Source organism: Diospyros lotus, chromosome 13, assembly GCF_014633365.1.
Source record: "Diospyros lotus cultivar Yz01 chromosome 13, ASM1463336v1, whole genome shotgun sequence".
Classification (NCBI taxonomy): Eukaryota; Viridiplantae; Streptophyta; class Magnoliopsida; order Ericales; family Ebenaceae; genus Diospyros; species Diospyros lotus.
This window is the reverse complement of record NC_068350.1, coordinates 983,227-1,004,704: the sequence shown is the minus strand read 5'-3', so window position 1 is coordinate 1,004,704 and position 21,478 is coordinate 983,227. Positions and strand designations below refer to the sequence as shown.

The following is a 21,478-nucleotide window of genomic DNA, read 5'->3' as shown; positions in this document are numbered from 1 at the left end:
AACTAAATTTTTTTCCTGAACATATTAATATGATATTATAATTATTATTCTTGATTATTGTTATCTTTTTAAAAGAATTATAGAATAAAAATATTTAAAAATAAAATAAATAAGATATATATATATAAATTAAAATAAAATAAATAAGAATGCATGTGAAATTAGTTTATAATTTAGGGGATATAAGTAGGATTGTAAGTTGTAAACGCTAGATTGTGCTATTTCAATTTGAATCGTAAATTTGGATAGCAATTTCAGCCTGCCGAAGGTTTGGAACAGCTAGAGAGAGACCCAGAGTGTCCGCTGCTCCCGCCGCCGACCCGTCTCACCGCCGCATCCTCCATCTCTGCCGCCGCCTCGCGTCTCTGGCCGTCGCCTCGCCTCTCGCCGCCGACCGCCACTGCATCCTCCGCTCTCGTCAAGGTATAATTGTTCTGCCAAAGATTTTGATTCTCTGGTATCTTGTTGAGATCAGACCAGATCTGCTTTAGTTTTGTTCTTTCTAATATTCTGGTTTGATCTTATGAGTTTCAACTTGTAAAACCAAATCTGTGTGAATGTGTATTTGTTTTGTTCATACAACCAGATCTAGGTATTATATGAATATGTGTGTGGTTGTTTTTGAATGTTGAAAGGAGATGTTAAATTCATCAGAAGGCTGTCAGTGGGCAAGCCGATTGCCCGTCTTAGCAGATCGTCTACTTTTTCTGGGGTTTTGTTGTTGTTGTTGTTGGTTTTTTTTTTTTCTGTTATTCCTGGTTTCTAAGAACAGCAGATTTAGATCAATACTCTGGGAAAAACCAGGTACTTGCCATTGTGATTGCTGTACAAAAACTATATAAATGACAATTATATTTCCATGACAATAAAATTGCAGACTACTTGTAACTGCGAGAAATTTAGCATGCATGACAAATTCTCATGAAAGCTTTTGACAGATTTATTAAGGCAGATATTGCAATTGTTATATACCTGTCATTTTATAATTTGCAATTGAAGATGGCTTTCATTCCCTTTTAATCACCCACACTTAAAGCAATAAACCTGCAGAAATATATCAGGGAAGAAGAAAGTGTTTACAAGTGAATTGTTTGCTCCTTTCAATCAGGCAGGTTGGATTGTGGCTTCGTTTGTAGGACCATAGGCCCCCTATGTCCTGTAATATTCGGTGAGAGCATAACTGCATTTTTGATGTTGCTGAAATTCCAACCAAATGTCTGAAGGATCATTATCCTTTCTCTATATTTTTATGTGGGATGATTATCGTTAGTTTTACTTTTAAAATGGTTTGCAGTATCCAATTAGTTGCCTATAGAAATGAAAAGTACTTCAATTATTATCTCTTGACATGAATAATTGCTTTTGGTTGACCCTTTGCATGAGGTTCCCACATTGCAGGTTTCATCCTTTATGATGTCATGCAAAATATGCTTCTTTTATTAAGATTTGTTCTTATAAGTTCAGTTAACTTTTGTTAGCATTTTTCTCATATCTTGTTGATTGTGATCTTTTAGGGAATAAAGGTACTATTTTGATGTCTAATATTGGAACCATTTGTTTTCCCCTAAATGCTGAAGCCTGTTGCCTCTTCCCAATCACTTCACCCAAAATATAGGGGTCTTCTTGCCTTTCATTCCCAATATTCCATATCATTTGCTTTCATCGTGCTGAAGCTTGTTGTTACTTGTAAGTAATCTGGTGGAATTAGTTCTATTAATCGAAGGAAGTCGTGATTTTATGTATTCATGTACTATTGCACAGACATGCATGCTATTCAAGATTTTTCTTTTTCATGTTGCAGATAATTTATGTAATTTGATACAAGATGTCTTCAGCTCAGGATCCATTTTACATTGTCAAGGAAGAGATTCAAGAATCTGTAAGTTTCTTTATTGTTGCATTGGTTATAGGTCTGCAATAACTTTCAGCAAGAAGCAATTGATATTTTTCGTGATCAACCATGTAGCAGATTCATATATTAGTATAACTTGGGCCTCATGGTGTACACTAGTTTTTGTTTTTCTCTCTGATTTAATGTGGTATTTTGTCTGCATATCTTGATTAGGATGATAATGCATTTGTCCTCTTCTAATATCATTTAGCTGCTATACTGTATTACTTCTGAATGTTGGGAGACCTATGAAATCGTAATGAAACGGTATGAGCAAGTATATACCAGTGTTATTAAAGGCGCGCCTAAGCGTGCGCCTAGGCTCAAGGCGCACCTTGGGCGCCTGAAAGCCTTCCAGGCGGGCGCAGACCAAAAGGCGCACCTCAAGTGCACCTCAGCCCAAGGCACCTTAGGCAAAGGTGCGCGCCTTGGGCTTTTTAGTTGTTTTTCAAGCTTTTTATTTCACTGTTTGTTACTTTATTTAAATTTTTATTGTTTAGGGTTTAAATTTATTGTTTCAACTACAAATTTGACAATAAATAAAAAGGCTACTACTTCAAATGTTCCAATTGAATTTGAACTAGATGAAGATGGATAGGGAGAATTGAACAAATTCAAGGCATGTAATAACAAAATGCAACATTAAGTCACCAAAACAAAGAAAGATGCAAATTCAAGTCTAGTATATTATCTACCAAAAAAATGTATGAAACTATCATCTCACTTCTAAACCATAGAAATCATCCAGCAAAAGGAGTAGATGATGTGGAAGAAGATATTAGAGATGATATTTCTAATGATGAAAATATAGAAATGTTTGATCTTTAGAGTGATTTTTTTTATAACATGCTTGTTAAAATATTATTAGAAGTTATGACCTATTTTATGCCTTTTTCTTCAACTATATTTTTATTTATTTTATTTTTTTATTAACTTGCGCCTAGTTCCATCAGACTCGCGCTTCGCTTTGCGCCTCAGGCGCCTTGCGCCTTTAATAACACTAGTATATACAAAAACTGAATTTTTGTGTAGTTATTCTATGAGATTATTTCAGAAGATTTTAGTACAGTTCTTGATGGAATGTATCTGAAGAACCATATAAAGAGTGTTTGCATCAAAATATAACCATTTAGCTGGATAACATCTATAATTTGTCGATAACTTATTGGAGGTTTTAGAATCTTGCTAAACAGAAATACTGAAGGAAAAAGAAATAACTGAACATTCAACAGTGGCATACTTTTCCTTAACCAACCTTTGATATTTTTTTCTTTTTTGGTAAGCTGAATGAATGAAGCCCCCCCTCCCCCCCCCCCCCCCCCCCCCCCCCCAAAAAAAAAAAAAAAAAAAAAAAGAAAAGAAAAGAAAAGAAAGAAAACATCATTTTTGTTACATAAGGTTATAAAGGCTATTTGATATGGAGTTCTTTTATTAGTGGTACAGTTGTTTGTTATGTTTTGCTTTACCATCTGATTAATATGTTGCTTGGAATTGTACTACCAATTGACCAATTCTGTTTGAACCTTTGAAACATCTCAGTTGTCAACTTTTGTGCTTAATTCTACCTTGGAGAGTTAATGGCATACAGCATACTTACTAAAATTGATGATTTTTGGGCATGTCTTGTTAGTGCAAGATGGTGTTTGTTTCTTTTTTTTTTTCTTTTTGGTTTTATCTCCTAAGTATGTAACGATTTATATCAAGATACTGCAGAAGAGGGTGAAACTTGTACAAAGAGATCAACCATTCAAAACACAAAAGGACCTAAAAGCCTTACAGAAAGAAAGATCATCTAAAATCCGCATAAAATCTCTATGATAAAAGGTAGACTCCTCTCTCAACCACCAAACAGAGAAAACAAGGATAGTTTTATATCTACAATCAACTAGGTTCTCATTACTGTTTGAAGGTCCTCTATTTTCATAGGCACCACATTACACTAAGGGAAATAATCGTCCAAGCCTATCTCAAGATCAGAGTCTGAGCAGTAGACAAACTTGCGCCCAGGAATACAAAAGCTCCAAAATTTAGCTGGTATCACCCAGTGTGTCAAAATTGGAGTAAAAAGGGATCCAAATATCATGAGCCACTTCACAATGATGCAAAGGATGAGCAGCAGATTCTGCTGTTGATTTACACTTAGAAGAAGGGTAATTCAAGACCAATCACCTGTCCTCATTTTGTCAAGTTAGCAAAAATGGATTGAAAGGGCCTCAGTCTGAACAAAAAATGTGATGCTGGGAGGGGCTTTTGATCTCAATTCATCCTTCTTTGTCACATGGATAATAAAACAAGTGGATGGAAAGGTGCCTCAATTCTTACCCATCTGTCTTCCATATGTCCAGTTGTCTGATGGTCATTAAGGATCTGCCTAAGAAAGCTGTTAATGGTTTAATTCCCCAACAGTCAAGTCTGAATCCTGGCAACAGCATCGATATCATTAGGGTAGCTCTAACTAACTGGGACAAGCTTGTCTCTAGCAAGCTAAAAGGGATCAGCGGACAGCACCAAGATGCAAGTGACTCTCATGCTTTGACTTTTGAGTACTTTCTGTGTCAACATTGCTTGAACAAAAACACTTTACAAAGTCATTAAGAGAGCTAAGCAACTGTTTGTCAGGGTCTTGGCCTGGCAAGGGGCAAAATCTCCTTGATGAGGAGAATTAGGGTTGGTCTGAGAGAGAATGAGAGAGGGAGAATTGAGAAAGGAAGAGAAAACAGAGAGAAATTGAGAGAGATGGACTAGAGATTTTATCAAAATATGCATCGATCATTCTCATTGAGAGGGAAAACCCCTGATATAGGCCCATTCTCATAGGTAATTCACTGTTGCAACTTCCTTCACCCGCCTAATGCCCTTGGCTCCTACTGTTATTTCGGTTACAACCTTCTAACTGTTCTAACTGTATCAGCTTTGCTAACAACTTCTTGTTATGCTACCCCTTACTTGTTACAACTTACTCCATACATCTAACTACCGTAAGGGTCCTGACACTGTTCCTCTGCAGCTCATATAGGTAAAATGAAACAGGGCTTGTCCAACTGAAAACTGGCTATACTGTAGGAATCTTTCTGTATGTGTTATATGCAGTCTATGCTAAAAGCTAAGGTAGATTAGTTAGAAGAATGCATGACTGTTTGTGATTCTGACCCACAATTGGTAGCCTCATTCACACACATATAGTTTGTCCCTCTTATACTTTAATTGTCTTTGTTAGATTGATAAGTTGCTGTCCTCTTTTCACCAATGGGAACGCATCCCTGCATATAGCCAAGATCAACAGAATTTGACAAGGGAGCTGCTTGTTGGCTGTGAGAGCGTTGAGTGGCAGGTATGCTTCCAAATCTTCAATAATTTTCTAAATGGATTTTCCATATGTTTGCCTTACTAAATTCTATTATACATGCATATTTGTGACTGAATTTGAGCATCTGAATGACCCTGGTCTGAAGTTTATATGCCGAACAAATTGGTTTTTCCTTGTATTATTTTTGACTTGAATGACCTACGTGGGTGCTATATAATGATAATATCACTGCTATACCTTGATTGGCACAAGCAATTTTGGTGATTTTGGCTGTTTGTCAAGGAAGGCACTCTATTTTCCATTTTTGAAAACCTGCTTTTTTGATAGGAAGGTGGATGAATTGGACAAAGCAATTTCTGTAGCATCTAGAGATCCTGCTTTTTATGGGATTGATGAAGTTGAACTTGACAAAAGAAGGAGATGGACGAGCACTGCACGTGCTCAGGTATCACTGAGTATATTTTATGCTTATCCTTCTCATTGTTCAATTACTTCCAGATTTGCTAAGTTGCAGTATGTTATTAGGTAAGCAACGTGAAGAAACGGGTGGTAGCAGGAAGTGAGTTGGACGGTACAAGCACTTCTAATGTAAATGGGATGCGCCGTGAACTAATGAGGCTACCAAATTCTCATCAGATTGACATATCCAAACAGTATGCATCTCAGGACAACGATGATTTCATTTCATCAGAGTCAGACAGACAATTGCTTCTCATAAGGTCTCTCTCTCTCTCTCTCTCTCTCTCACACACACACACACACAAGTCATATGTCTTTTCCAGCTTCATAATTTATTCTGATGTGCTTTTAGTTCAGAATTTATTTCTCCTACCCTATGCAAATCAGACAAAGAGCTGGATTCTAGATTGTTTGATTCTTTATCCTCTTATTTGAGAAAATTATAGAACGCCTCCTTGTCAGTTGCTACTTCAGAAGTGTCTTAGATGTCTGGCCAGAAGCCTCTAATTGCCATTCTCTTTTTTCCCTCTTTCTTTCCTTTCTTAAATATTTTTTAGACTTTTTACTGTCAATGCTTGGAAATGCTTCCACTTTTATATTTCAAGTACACTACAATTTGCCTCTGTTATTTGGTCTTGTTTATTAGTTAAGGTTCTTATTTATTTCTTTTGCTAATGAACAATCTTTCTATTACTTCAAAGCCAAGCATATCCTCAATGTCACTGACTGAAATTTGATTGCTGGAGGTTATTGTGATTATTTCATCAAAGAAGGGATGACCACAGTGGTTTTGTAAATGCCATTCTATAAATCTTGATTGGTTTTGTAAATGCCATTCATGCTTGCAGGCAACAGGATGAGGAGCTGGATGAGCTTAGTGCTAGTGTGGAGAGAATCGGAGGCGTTGGGCTTACCATACATGAAGAACTCCTTGCACAGGCAAGTATTGTATCGGCTGGATTTCTTGGTATTGGTTTCAGAAGATCTGATCTTGCTCCAATATACTAATTCAAACATTATTTATAGCTTATGAAGTAGGTCAAAAATATCTTCAACAATGTTCTGCTGATTATTATTAGCACTTAACTGCCTAATTTTTGGTTCTACAGGAGAAGATTATCGATGAATTGGGTATGGACATGGAAAGTACATCAAATCGCCTTGATTTTGTTCAGGTAATCGTTCCCTTGCAGGTTTGAATTGAAATGGATGTTGACTGAACCTGTTTTTGTTTACTGTAAGACATCTTCTTCAAGCTGGATTAGTTTTGGGTTGATTAAAATTACTCTCCACCTGTAGTTTGTCTTAATTGTTGAAATGATTCTATTAATAACCCAACAAAATAGAAGGTTGAAATGTACTTACAAATAGAGGTTGAAATTCAATTTCTGCCTTCTCTATTCTTGTTTCCATTTTCTGATTTTGAAGATTAAATGTCCACTGCAGAAAAAAGTGGCTATGGTCATGAAGAAGGCTGGGGTTAAGGGGCAGATCATGATGATACTGTTCTTGGTGGTTCTGTTTGTTATTCTATTTGTTCTGGTTTTCCTCACTTAGAGCAAGCAAGGAAGAAATCAGGCGACAGTTGCATATACGAGGAAGAGAATTCTGATGATCAGGAGTAAGGCAAGAGTTTTTATGAGGAATATAAACGAATTGGTTGTAATGTGGTTTCTTTTTGTTTAGTCACTCCCTCTAGTAGTACTAGACAAAATAAAAACCCACCTTTTCACTTGATCAAAGAGGAAAAAAAAACCCTTTTCGGAGCTGCTTATATTTTTTGTGACTCAGATTGGATAACTGGTGTCTCTGATTCAATATGTTTGATTTTGAATATGAATGAGATGTATGTTTGCTAGTCTGTTACATGAATAAATAAAGCCTAGCTGTTGGTCTCGCACTGAATTTTCATCTTGTTTCTAGGGGTGAGCTTTGCTATTAACAACACATAATTGTGATTAAAAAGTCATGGGTTTGAATAAGAAATTTTTTTTTTTTTGAAAAAAATAAATAAAGGGAAGATTGTACACAAATACAATTCTCGGGTATGTATCATTAGGTACACTTTTTATTTTGTTATTAATTTTTAGGAATTTGGGGAGGCTTGGTTCTCGTCTTGAATGGTTTGGGCTTTAACCAATTTTTTGATTTGTTATTTACTTAATTTTCTTTATAGCAGTACGCAAATAAATGTCATTCCATGTCATGAATGTTAATCTAAATTGGAAACAAAAATTCACCTAAGCTTAGCTATGTAATTATAATTGCAACTATATAAAATCCTATATCTCTAATCATTATTTCCAATGCCTCTCTATTTCCATTTCATCAACTCATCTCATATATTGTCTCTTTTTTCACTTCATAGACTCTCCTCGTACATCTGTCTATAACACGAGCCCTAATTCATGAAACAAATATATGAACAGTGGAAAGACAAAATGCAAAGGGCAAGCAAAAGACAAGTAAAAGCATAACAGCAATGCTACAAAAACTAAATACAGAAAAGAATGCCAAAATCCCAAGTGGAAGGGGTTTCCCTTCGATTAATCAAATACTGAAAATGTTACAGCAACTCCCCAAAAGAAAACTGGTTCCTCCCACAACACAAACCAAAGCCAACACTTTTAACAACACTATGGCATTTGAATGCTCTTTTCTCATGGAAAAGGAAACCTACACTACACTGATTTCTCACTACCAGCACCACCACTAGTACATTTTGTTGTACCTGCTATTACGAACGCGTTAAATTGAAGAAAATGATATAAATTTGACAAGAAAAGCAAAAATCAATTACATCCACAATATATATTTGACAAGAAATACAAAAATCAATTACATCCAATTCCTTGAACCCTGTTCTTGGAGCCAAAAATTATCAAATGGCAGAGAGGCTGGCCCATTTCCCTAGTTCGTAAGGATCAGCATAATGATACAACTTGATTCTATTTAACAACGACAGGCCTGCAGCCGGCAGCGCAGCTCTAGAATAGGGATCTTCCTGCTCGGCTGGGTCATCCACGAATGCATCAACATCCCCGAGAAGTCTGAATGAGATTCTGTGCGTCTGTATTCGTCTAGGGAAATCAAAGTACATTGCTGTCCCAGGTCTAACCTCGGGCAAACGATACTCCGCCATGACAACCATATTGCGAGGTTCCTGTAAAATGCACATTACGTATATTTTTCAAGTTATGATTCAGATTCATTCATTTCATGCTCTTGAGCATGATACTCAATTAAGAAAACAGAAAATAGGTATCGGGTCCATGAGCTTGGTCTATTTCATATCATCATATGCATAAATGTCAGCATGGCTAATCAGGCATAGAACGCCAGATATATATACTCAAGTTCTTGAGAGATCCTTCTTTCAATGATCATAAAATAACGTATACCAGTTTCACAACATAGAACAAAAATTTCTAAAGAAATTGTTTGTACCTATGTCTCAAAATTCTAGATATTCTTGCATTTTACCACAAGCATTTATGTTGGGTTAGATATTCTAGATATTTCTTAGTCGGTCTGATTAGACCATCATAAGAGATAAAGATCAACTCAAATCTTTGGTTAAAGTGCTTCCACAACTAGAAGGGGTTTGGATTGTCACGTGTCCATAAAAAGCTATTTGATCAAATAGTATACCACCTTAACAACAATGCTATTTGTGTCTGCCGCTTCTGATGGTGTAAGAGTTTGTTTTATTTTATTAATTTTTTTTGAGATATTACATAGTTGACCAAACAACGTGCATCAAACAAAATGGATTTCAGACAAATGAGCAAATCATTGGGGCACAAAACTCTTAGTGACACGCTGCATTGCCCAACTGCAGCGGGTAATGAGCTAAGGCCACTGCAGCACTGCCCAGATATGTCAAAACTGCAGGGGATCTTGCATTTTCAGGATGGATGCAAGGAAAGAAGTTGGTCCAGGATCATAGATTAAAGATTGGACCAAGGCACAGTTTTCAGGAACGTGGTATGGGGTACGTTAGTATGCTGATTTTCAAATAGTTGGTTACTTGAACTCTTATAAAAATGATGCATAGACTTAAAACAAGTTCACATATATAATTATCAAGTTTGTATGAACGCTTGTGCAGGTTTTAGATCTTGTTTCCAAAAATTGTTTTATGTTTCCCATACTTTACATTCTTCCCTTGATTTTTTCCAAGATGTTTTGGAATCTTTTTGTTTTTTAGCTAACCAAAGAGCATATCAAAACAATATTTTGTCCCTTGACAAAGACTACTAGCAGGTTACACTTAACAATTAACAGAAGAATAGAAACTGCATCCAGTGAAGCGGATCAATGATAGATCGAGATTGCAGGTACCTGGAAAGCAGATACTTGGATATACAGTACAGCGGGAGATATATGTCTATCTTCTAAGAATGCTAATGTCGTATCCCCCATATTTACATCTGAAGGCGGTGAATGGGTGACTCTAGGCCTTACTGCACTGAAACCATCAAGACGGAATCCTGCCAGCAAAGGCGAAGATGGTAACAGATACTGTTCTAAAACAAGATCATTGTCCATCAACCTCTCAGTTTCTATTGGGACCTGAAAAGTATAATTGAAAGGAAATTACCTAGAGTACAAAATAGCAAACCTAATAACGACAGAATATGGACAAAAGCAACAGTTGCACCTTGAATCTATTTAGTTGTGGAGCTTCGCTCAACCAGGTTCTTAAACTTATCTGGTCAGAGCCTTGAGGTGATGTAAGACCCAAATCTTTTCTCACTGCACTTCCAACTACAAGAATTCTTTTGGCGTGAAGACATGGGTCGCTTTCAACTGCCCCTCCAAAAGAGGCACGCCGATCAAGTTGTGCAAAAGGATTTTCATCTAGCGACAAAAGATTAAAGTCTTTCTCAAAATTTAAAGAACTTGAACCAGCTTTCTGAAGACGTAAAGTTATCCAGATGATGCGGCATCGAACTGGATTCCGGAAAGCGAACTTTACATGTCTAGGAACTGTATTCCCTTTACATGTAAAGTTCGCTTTCCGGAAGTCTTCAGGTCCACAAAGTTCTGAGGAGGATGTTAACAGGGAACGGACATCCCATTTTCCCATGCATGACCTTTCCTCCTTATGTATTTTATTGCTGGCCCAAATTTGTACCTGTACTAACAGTAAGGGGTACACATCAACAGAAGTGGTTAACATGAGAACTTACAGAACATAGTAACAGCTTCACTAACATGATTGATATACGGAAATGTCACACAAAGAGGAAAATGGAGTTCAATAAAAGGCGAAAGTAGGAGGGGTTAGTGGTAATGATGTTCTCCATTTCCCCCCTTTAGTGTGGCATTTCCTTTTATCAATCATGTTAACCACTAAGCACATTCAAAGATGAAAAAGAAAAGAAAGAAAGAAAAAAAAGACAAAAAAAGAGAACGAAAAGAAAAAGATGGAGAATGGTGAAGTGGTTGGTTAAGATAAATCCTAATTGAAGTATAAAAATATATGGGAGAAAAAGGCATCTTATATTTAACGAAACTATTTAGAAGAACAAAGGAGATTGAAGTTATAAATATGTAATTTAAAGTGATGAGCCATATTATGAAACTTTGAAGAAGGTAATTAAGAAAAAGTTAGGAAAGGAAACAAAGATCTCTGAAAATTAATCTGGTTTGATACCTAGTAGGACAATAGTGGAAACTACTTATTTGTTGAGGCATCTAATGCAAAGGCCTAGAGATAAACAAAAGGATTTATTTTCGTCCAACCACCGCCCTAAGCATGAGCTAATGGAGCCATAATTCTCTGGGATACCCATTCAAACTGCCATAAATGACTTGATCTCTATACTTTCCCCAGAAATGAAGCTTTAACTGGCTCAATCAAAATTCCTAAGCAAAAAAAGAAAAAGGGTAGCCCAACCCAAATCCTAACCAAAATGTAATCTGAGAATCATTTCTTGTTCACTTTGTAACCTACTATACCCAGTCAAAATTGTGCTAAAAAACTCATTGGTTATCAAAATTGTGCTAAAAAATTCATTGAATAAGGATAAGGGCTGTACATTACGTAACCAACAATCACAAGACAAATAGACTTCTTTCTTATGAGGCAAAAAAACATTGCTAATGTTGTAAAGATTGTAACATTTTATGAGTAGAGCACCTAACCATTCAACATAGGTCTGAGGTCCTTAACCTCCGTATAGAAAAAAAGATGGATGATGATAAGAATCAAAGCCTAATAATGAAATAGAGCATTTTTGAAAGAAGAAAAACAAGTTATTTTCAAAGAAAAGTGTGGCAAAAGAGATTGCATTATGAAAAGTGAAGCTAATCCGATGTGGAATAAGATATATAATGCTATTAAAAAACATGAGGAATATTTTAAGAGAGTCAATGGGAAAAGCCACAAAATGACAGTGAATGGTACCAAAAAGAAAAATAAGGTCAAGAAAACTTGATACAAGACTTTGCATATATGAGCTAATGAACATATATACATATATATATATATATATGTATGTATTCTAGCAAAAGCGAAAGAAAAAGTTGCAGTTAGCTAAGATAAAAAGCTTGTAAAATTTGGTAATAACAACTTGATGCAAAAGACGACAAAGAGTTATATACATACACCAGCTAAAGCGAGAAGAGAGAGAGCATAGCGAAGTTCATAAAAGATGAAAATCAAAAGGTGCTAGTAAATGAGGGAGCTTCAAGGAGAGGACTTCTCCAAACTATTAAATGGTGGATGAATTCACTAAGAACATTCAAGAAGAGGCCCTTAGTGTAGGCTATTTGCGAAGTATATTATTTAGGTGGATGGGATAAAAGAAGTTATTAAGTTGAGCAAGTAAAAAATAAATATATAAAATTAAAAAAAAAAGTGTCAATGATGTTTTGGTAAGAGTTAAAATTATTTCAGGAAGCAATTACTTCATATATCTCACATCAATTATTCAGAAAGAAAGGAAGATTGCTGAAAATATTACTCAAAGACTCAAATGACTATATGACTAGCTTTGTGCATTGCTACTAAGGCTCATCCTCAGGAAATTTAGTGAGTATCCAATAAAAAATTATAATTATAAATTAGCATATTATATAGATCAAAGGAATGCAGTTTTCAGCTGATATTTGCTAGACCATGAAAAGAGAAAGCGGAGAATAGGGGTTCAAAATGATGACACAGCAGGATCCTACAGCCTCACACACAGATAACAGTCATTTGTTGAAGTGGAGGAAAGTCAAATATAAGGTTCCAAAATGGATTAAATTTAACATGAAGCACCTGTGTAAAGATAGCAATACTTACAATAGGAGCATCGGACATTGAATAGCCACAGGGACTGACAAGGAGGACCACCCCAGACACATCAGAAAGATCACCAAGAGCAATAACAAATTCAACAAAGGAGGCACTAGGAGGAGCTTTCCAGTATGAATGTGGTAATCCAGAATCAAGTGGTGCAAGCAATGACAAGAGTGGTGCTGAACCTGCTGCTGTTTCAACCTACAATGATAAAAAACCAAAATTAGAAAACAGTTCAAACACGAAGCTGCTAAAAAATAAAATAAAACAAATAAATTCAAAGAGTAAAGAAATAAAAAGAAAGATGACAGCCAGGTGACATACAAGTACATAACCATATCTTAAATGTTTGCTTCAAGGTCTTCCTGCTTGACACAGCATTATGATATGTATTTTTCTTACTTTTTCTGATAAAAAATAACAATAAAGAAGATGGCTCTCAAGGGGTAAAGCCTTTATAAAAAAGAAAAGAATAAACACAAAGATGCCTGTACATTTATAGGCATGTAGAAAACAAGCAAAGACTGCACAAAAGACAATAAGCTAAGAGAGAAACTGCCCTGAGAAACAAAAATGGGGAAACAAGAGTGGGTGCATTCATACAAGAAATAGAATGTGAAAGGCTATACTGATGGGAAGATTGGACAGATGCAAAAGGGAAGCCAGTTCTGCTGCTTTTGCCCAGTTTGCTAGCAGACGAGCTACATTGAAACTATTCAGAACATGAAAAATTATATCTTCAGAAAGAAGAGGTGGCAGCAAAATAAGTAGTAGACTGGCTTTATGTATAAAGACCACCATGCATGTCTAACTCAATGAGCATTGAATGGTGAAAAAGAAAAAAAGCTAGTACTAAAAGTTGGGCCTGATAAAAGAAAACACATGGTAAACCTGAAAATTGATAGAGAGGTCCTATTTGTTTATAACAGGAATTCACAATGAATAAGGGAAACAAATTTCCATGTACATTTACACCAAAACCAAGATAAGAGACAGCAAAAAACATACTGCGTGCAAAAGGCTTGCAAAAGGAAATTCAGCAAGTGAGTCTTCTCCTTTAAGCAATAGTCTTAAAGTTTTAATAGTTTCCTGCCTATCACTTCTTTCAGTAATACAGTCCCTCGAAGGAAATCCAATCACATGATCCAAAGCTTTCTGTGCAGCACTGTTTACACGAGCACTCCTGCGAGTGCTCATCAAGACCCTAACATAATCCAAGGTTAATGCATCAAGAATGATCTCATGGCAGCATAGTTTACAAATAACACCATCCAGTGTCATTGAACGATTAGAAGATACATCAGCTGGGCTGCCATGGACTGATCCAGACTGGCTTAGCACACCATTATAGTTTGACAACTCCCTCGAGTTATAGCTTGATAGCAGAAGAGCTCCCTTCCCAGCAGAACAAACTTTACAAACTTTTCTCTCACATTGAGAACATAAAAAGATAGATGGTGAAACCTCTGAAGAAGAAGTGGAGGATGCATATCCAGCAGCCCCAGCTTCAGCACGAATCTGACACATGCCACCAGAACAACACTGCCCAATTCCAGAAATATTCCAAAAATCTATAGCACTATTGTTAGTGGCATCCAGACCAATAGCAGCTGCAAGTTTGTCTTCAACTACAGAGTGCCCAAGCATGGCAAGAGAGTATGCAACCCTGCATAATCTTACTGAGTATGATTCATCAAGCAATAGATTTGGATTTATTGTAGCAGGATCAGTGCCCATTGACAGTAAAGCTCTATCTCTTTCAGCAGCCGAAAGATTTAGGCGAAGCCTTTCAATTTCAAGTTTAACAGCTTCTATAAAACCTAGTTTTCTTTCCTGCAAATTTGAATAGTTCAGGGAAATATAATAAAAAGTATTGTTATCAAAACATCAAAACAGAAAAAAGAGGAGAGGAAAATTTTGTTCGTTTGATCAATCTTCTTATCTTACACAGCAAGGTTAAGATAGGATGCAATCATTATGTTTCACTATTAGGATTGATTACCTTGGTTCAGCAATTAAGACAATGACAATGACAATGACCTCGCATTATATTCAGAAAATGCACATAATGGTGAAAGAGAGAATCCAACAAAAGGTTCATTTCGCAATATGCACACCTTTGAAACAAGTACAAGATCATAAAAAAAAACTATTGTACCATGCACAAATGGTTGTTGACAAGTGGGAGCATTAAGTGTCATTTTCAAATGAATTCCCACATTGCCTACGTTGAAAAGAAAACAGGTCGCCACTACCCCTATTATAAATGTGATTACTCTAGAGGCCACCTGTATTCCAGCAACAAAGTGCTAGGCATATCTACCCAAGGATGCTAGCTATTTTATTTATGTTGATAACGGTGTATTTTACCAACCAGCATGCTACGTTTCGATGTTTAAGTTATGAGCCATGTGAAATTCACACTATAACATATCTTGAATCATGGATAATGCAGTCAGTAAGATTGGACTGGGAGTTGATTTTGGCTTCAACTGAAGGCAGACTGTAGAGTCAACTGGGGACAAAGAAAGACCTGAAGGACCAATTATCCATGATCCGATGACCAAGTTCCTTGAAAATGGAGGAGGATAGTCAACTGAGGGGTAAGATGTAGCCTGGAAGATTGACTGTCAAAGAGGCACGGTTGACTGAATTCAGTCTATTGTCAAAGGCAAAATGCTAGTCACCTCTACTGATTGAGGGAAAGTTGACTATGGAGATAAATGTAGGTTACTAGCTGTTCATATGGAGAAAATACTCCATTTTACATGAAGAATGCTGAAGGAGGTACAAGAAGTCTCCACATTCACCCTAGCTAGAATTGCCGTCTCTTGCGAGTGCCCTCAGATGGCTTAAAAGGGAGGCGCGTGGATCTAGCTAGCAAAGCATTGCTAAGCGTATGGCTCTTGGCAGCACGGTATATTTCTTATGGGAGGCTCGTAACAGATCAATTTTTGAGGATTCAAAGCCCATGATAGAGCGCATCATAAGGAGGATTAAAACCTTTGTATACAAGACAATGTTTACTTTGTATCCTTATGTTTTAGTCCAATATGAGTCTCTAGCTATGGGTCTTTTGTAATTGTTTGGTTCCATGTCCCCTGGGTATGCCCAGAATACTTGTACATTCCTTTAATCATTTATACATATTTACCCTTTGATAAAAAAAAAGAAAAGAAAGGTCATCTTGCTCCATGTGCCACAAGTGATCCACGGGCCATGGGCAGCCCCAACCATGCTAACCCACAGTGGATGATAGAGATAAGGTTGTCATGCAAGTCAGGGCAGGGCACCGCATTCTCTGACTCTTTTCTAGTCCTACTGGAAAACCCTAATCCATCCCACACAGTACTTTCTTTAATGCAATGTTAAAGGTCTCCATTACCATTATAAACAGAGGGAAAGGCAGCCCCTTTCAGAAATGTTCTATAAGAAAAAAAAAAACATTTTGAGACTTCATTTTCCAGAGTTGAGATCATCAAGAATGAAACATAAAAGTGTATTCAGCTCCTCCACCTCATACTAAACCCCATGGCAACTAAGATTGCAATCTCAGAAGAACTAGCTTACATGATCGTATGATTTTCCTAACCAGATTATTACACAATAACACCCTTTTTTTCCCTTTGATAAGTAAAAGGTGAATAAAAGAGAATGGCCTCAAGAGGGAAAACCCCACACAAGAAACATCTTAAGGGAGCACACCTGATATAAAAGACTAGGCAGGAAACCAGGAGTTCTTGCTAGGAATTAAGTAACCATCCAAACACTGTAGAGGATATACAGAATGGGGTACCATCCACAACCAAAAAGACTAATTGTTGACAATGCTACTCTTTACCCACAAAACCAAACATTTTGTGTCATCAAAAGCCCTTCTGTTTTTAATCTTCCAGGTACTGACAAATGCAGAGAGGGATAGTCATCCATGTTGACCTCAGCAAGAAGATGGACAACACTCACACGTATAAAAGCCTTAACACGTTGTGGGAATAACCCATATAGAACCAAAATGAAACACAAAAAACTCAAAGTTCCCAATTCACCAGGTAACGCAGAGGACATGGTCTTACACTGCTTTTAGCCTAATTCTACACTTCTTTTGTTGTTTCTTCTTCTCACAATACATCAATCTACTATTGAAATCAACCTAATTTCACCCTGTTTCCCATTACAGATTCTAAAATCTCTTCTACCTATTAGAACACCAAACCTCAAAGCTAAAGCTGAAATCCTGTTAGGCATCTAGCTATGAAAAACTAAGACAAGTTTTGCAACTTGTCCTAGAATTTCCATGTTCATGTGAGTAATCCCTTAGTTTCCTTGTGTAAATTTTCATATTGCCAGTTAGAAACTTTAACACCTGAGATAATCAAAAAATGGCATCCTTTTTCTGTAGTAAAGAACAATTGATTTAATATTATGGATACATATAGACACCAACTAACACATTGATACTGGTTTTTAACAAATATCATATCTATGCATCAGAAACTTGAAGTTCCATATTCCTCACCCATCTCATTACCCTAAAGAGAGTATGTTCAATTCAATCAATTTCATAAACCAAACACCAATGAAATAGAATTTCTTACTAAAATGGGAGAGGGACATTTTATCATAAATAAATTTAATTTAAATAAGAAGACAGGTAAAGCCATTGTTGATAATAATTTTATTTACATAATGGAAAATAGAAGTACATTAAAGGGTATTAGAAAAAGAAATCTCTCTAATGAGGAGTTCAAGTCTAGAGGGGTTAAATATCTCTCAAATGAGTAGAGAACTTTTTAGAGGCACGCAGCAGTACCCCAAAACAGATTAAGTCATTAACATACCATTTTTGGGCCCTCAAGGACCTTGAGACAATTTATGTACTGTTGAGCACTACTTTCTGAAGGTCGTTGGTCCCATGATAAAGTGAATTCAGAATCACCTGCCCTCTTTGGCTGTTCAATTACAGTTTCATCCAAGAAACTAAGAAAGTCGCTCCCCTCATGTACAGAAGTCCCCATGACTTGTTGAGAAATGGTCTCCAAGGGCATGTTATCTCCTGTCAGAAGGTCTACCCATAAGTCAGCAGACGCATCTGGTTGCAAAGGTTGTGACACGTTTTGATTGGGTATAGCAGCATTGCCAAATGGATTTCTGCCTGAATCAGATGTAAAAGGGTTGCTCTCCTTCTGAATATCATTAGCAAGTTCAAATAACCTTGCTCCCGGACCTTCACGAGTAAATATGCCTTTCCAAGGAAGAGTAACTCCAAGAACCTCAACCTGTAAAAGAATTTATTATGATGTCATTGGTAACAGTTAGGGGAAAAAAATACCATAAAATGCATTAAACTAAAACTATCTGGAAAGGAACAAAAACATACGTGTAGATGCAGGACAAGTTCTTAACTCCATCATTCCTGATTGTTAACAAAAATAACTATTGTAACATATAGTGAACAAAGTCAACTATGGGAGTTAATTCACTGGAAATGAGTTTGGGTAACAAAAACCTGCCAACTGCTTTTTGCTTGAGCAGTAATACATGATAAGATGTTGATTGTTGATATTTGAGTAGAAGAAGACAGATTCACTTCAATTTGGTGTTGCATGAGTGAAAGCAAATGGAGAGTTTATTGGTAATATATCTACCCATTGTTTGGCAACTAAAAAGTTGTGGGATCTTGTGGTGCCCCATCTCCTAGACGAGGAATGCCGCTTATTTGACTTACCTTTGAGTGTATTACTGTGGTCATGACCTACCTACCATGTCTGTAGACCGACCTGGGTCGCAAAGTCTAGGCACATCCTTGGCTTGTGATGACATAAAAAGTCTTGACTTCATTAAGTAGGGTCTGCTCAATCTCCTCCTTAGAAGTGTCCCTTTTTATTCTATTGGTTTCTAATTTCAGTTTCTAACCAGATTTACTCATATGAGATGTAGTATTATAATTCCAAGAATGATTCAAAAATATAGCATTGCATATCACATATTCAACTAAGTACAACGACATTTAAGTTTGCGCAAAACATTCTAACAAAAGTACATATATAATGTCTTGCAAATTTCCTCTCATCCTCTAACCCTAGTTAGTCAATCTCCCCATCCCTTGCATGGTCTGGAATTTTAAAATGCAATGCATGAGAATAGAATTCTTAGTAAGGCATGTCATGGCAATGCAATCACACAATCACAATATCATCCACACATTTCATGAAGGCAGCCCCTAAGCGTAACATTCTCCCATTTACTGACGGCTCCCTCTCCTAGGTTCAAGCCCTCCCATTATACTTTGGCATCATGGACACAACCACGACCTATGTGCTCAACCCTTGGCCAAACATTAACAACAATCATGATGTGGTCACCAATCAAGACCCGGCCCAAAGCCGACCCGATCATGCCGGAACAATATTTTATTACTTCTTAAGTTTCAGAATTCTACTTGATTTAGGATTCTACTTCATGTTATTTTAATACTTCTTAAGTTTTAGAATTCTACTTGATTTAGGATTCTACTTCATGTTGGATTATGATTTTATTTTTATTAGGATTTTAGTTGGATTTTGTTTACAAATATTAGATGGATTTGGATTAGCCAAATACTATAAATATGCCTAGGATCTAGAGTTTGTAATCAAGTTTTTCTCAATCAAATTTCAGCAACCTATTTGGATTTTCTTAGCAAAACAGTCTTATTTTTGCATCTTCTTGAAAGCCAAACTTCGGCCATTGAAGTTTGTTCTTTCAGGAGTTTATCTTAGTGTGTTTTTTTTCACACACGCACTACACACTGTGTCAAATCATTACAGCATTATGGCTTGAACTTTCATTAACAACACAAGTTGCATGTACTTTCATGCAACATGCCCTCATTATGCACACATATCATGAATACAACATTTCATTTTAAGTATCAGGCTGTCATAAAATCATTTCATGCATAATAACAACATAGTGTAACCATAAGCATGCACTTACCTCAAGTTAAGTCTTAGTTTCTTCAAGCTTCTCTCACTCTAGCACTCTTTTTTATGGATATTTTATCACTCTCATTTCAGTTGTCTCCTAAAATGAAGAAGGTTTGGCCTATTTATAGGCCATGAATGTAGCCTACTTCTCTGCTGAAGCAGCTGAGTGCATGGCAACCCCGGTGGCTGCCGCTTGGCTCTTGTTTGGTGGCATTTTCCTGCAGAGACAACCAGCTATCTGCTTCAACTGAAGCAGCTGCCACCCTCTTGTCTTTCCTGTTGCCACCTAGCCAAGATGAAGCCCTTCTTGTAGGAAGAAACCCCATCTATATGCTCCATCAATTCAGCCACCTCAACATGTTTCTAAAACCTTCTACAGATTCCCAATAGCTGGAACTTCACTAATTATTGTTTAATTAACCATAATCACCTAATTAATTCCTTAATCCCACTTTCTCAATTCTTAACTAAAATTACTAATTTCCATATCATTGGAATCCTCTTTTTATGCCCAATAACATGTTAGAAATGCAGATATTTATCTCTTAATTTAGTCCCCAAAAACTGATGTTAAATTCAGCTACTTGCTTGAGGTTTTCCACCTGCTTGGCTGCCACCTTACATATTTTGTTTCAACAACTGTCTAAGAATAGCTCCTCACCATTAAAGTGTTATGTTGGGACCCTCTTCCTATGTTTATTAATAAATTTATGGGGTGTCACAGATCTCCTCCTTGGATAGTTCAGAGACTTTGCGCATTCAGAAGACATGTCAAGGATTTCATTCGTTGCTTGCTAAGGCACTAGAACTGCTAAGAAAAAGAAAAAAAGTGTACCTTTTTATTCATGTCTTGATGGTTGGAACATCTAAGCAAAAGAAACAAAAGAACATTCAACAATCTGAAGAACCTTTATTTGACAGAAAAGTTAATTTTTCTTCCCTTTTGTACAGTCGGGTCTAAGATCGTAATGATAAACCTTCAGATTAATTCTTAGATCTCATAGATAGCTGAAAGCAATGATGTATGGAGGAAATAATCTAAATCATTTCATTGTGTATACGGGCTGTACCACCTTGGTACCTTTAGAATAGATGCTTGTTATTAATCAGGGAAGGGGAAAAAAAAATCTTTTCATTTGGGTATACAAGATGGTCTTGCATCCTAAAAGGAGTTTTCCTCTTCAAACAGACTCTTCATGTACCCATTAAATCACTACCAATCAAACAGAAATGCCAAATAAACAAAAGAAAAATGAAAAAAAAAAAAAGAAGAGTAGAAAGCACCATCAAAATTAGACCCTATCACAGGGATATCTGAAATATTAGTTCAAGTTCTTGCATAGACAAAGATCTCAAACTTCAATCTTCATTTCTGGCTCTTAAATCCCTATGTACTCTTCCAGCCAAAAGATTATTGATCTAATATTCATGGGTGCATTAGCTTAATTACCAATTCTTCCAAATTGTAAATCTCTCCTAAGCAGAAGTTGCAATTCTTACAAACAACCTAGCAATCATCTCAAATAAGACCGAAAGAAACTCTACATGGTCAGCTAAAAAAT

The 21,478-nt window shown here is 36.4% G+C and overlaps 2 protein-coding genes across 16 annotated transcripts in view; one reads left to right on the top strand and one right to left on the bottom strand.

Moving 5' to 3' along the window:
- Window positions 1-213: 213 nt before the first annotated feature.
- On the top strand, window positions 214-7,562 carry LOC127789165 (syntaxin-61). 5 transcript variants are annotated; one of them, XM_052317972.1, is made up of 9 exons: window positions 214-423; window positions 1,578-1,686; window positions 1,802-1,879; window positions 5,109-5,222; window positions 5,530-5,643; window positions 5,724-5,917; window positions 6,506-6,596; window positions 6,767-6,832; window positions 7,104-7,562. In XM_052317972.1, the coding sequence occupies exons 3-9, from the start codon at window positions 1,826-1,828 to the stop codon at window positions 7,212-7,214; spliced, it is 744 nt and encodes a 247-aa protein (XP_052173932.1). In that variant the 5' UTR covers window positions 214-423; window positions 1,578-1,686; window positions 1,802-1,825; the 3' UTR covers window positions 7,215-7,562. The 5 variants fall into 5 exon arrangements, with proteins under 5 accessions (XP_052173932.1, XP_052173930.1, XP_052173931.1 ...); XM_052317970.1 differs by having other exon boundaries at window positions 1,515-1,686; XM_052317971.1 differs by lacking the exon at window positions 1,578-1,686 and adding an exon at window positions 1,109-1,168.
- Window positions 7,563-8,444: 882 nt separating this feature from the next.
- The window catches only part of LOC127788503 (probable phosphoinositide phosphatase SAC9), a 49,946-nt gene continuing 36,912 nt past the window's right edge, over window positions 8,445-21,478 (bottom strand). For all 11 annotated transcript variants that reach the window (XM_052316862.1, XM_052316858.1, XM_052316861.1 and 8 more), the window contains 6 exons: window positions 17,790-18,227; window positions 13,960-14,784; window positions 12,955-13,152; window positions 10,321-10,797; window positions 10,002-10,232; window positions 8,445-8,820 (listed from right to left, as the gene is read on the bottom strand). In XM_052316862.1, the coding sequence (XP_052172822.1) occupies window positions 8,539-8,820; window positions 10,002-10,232; window positions 10,321-10,797; window positions 12,955-13,152; window positions 13,960-14,784; window positions 17,790-18,227 (2,451 nt within the window). In that variant the 3' untranslated portion in view covers window positions 8,445-8,538. The remainder of the gene's footprint in view (window positions 8,821-10,001; window positions 10,233-10,320; window positions 10,798-12,954; window positions 13,153-13,959; window positions 14,785-17,789; window positions 18,228-21,478) is intronic.

Excerpts from the sequence above, each read along its gene's own strand:
- LOC127789165 (XM_052317968.1), top strand. The coding sequence starts at position 1,826 with ATGTCTTCAGCTCAGGATCCATTTTACATTGTCAAGGAAGAGATTCAA. Across the intron at positions 5,644-5,723 it reads CGAGCACTGCACGTGCTCAG|GTAAGCAACGTGAAGAAACG; the intron begins GTATCACTGAGT and ends GTATGTTATTAG. Across the intron at positions 6,597-6,766 it reads ATGAAGAACTCCTTGCACAG|GAGAAGATTATCGATGAATT; the intron begins GCAAGTATTGTA and ends TTGGTTCTACAG.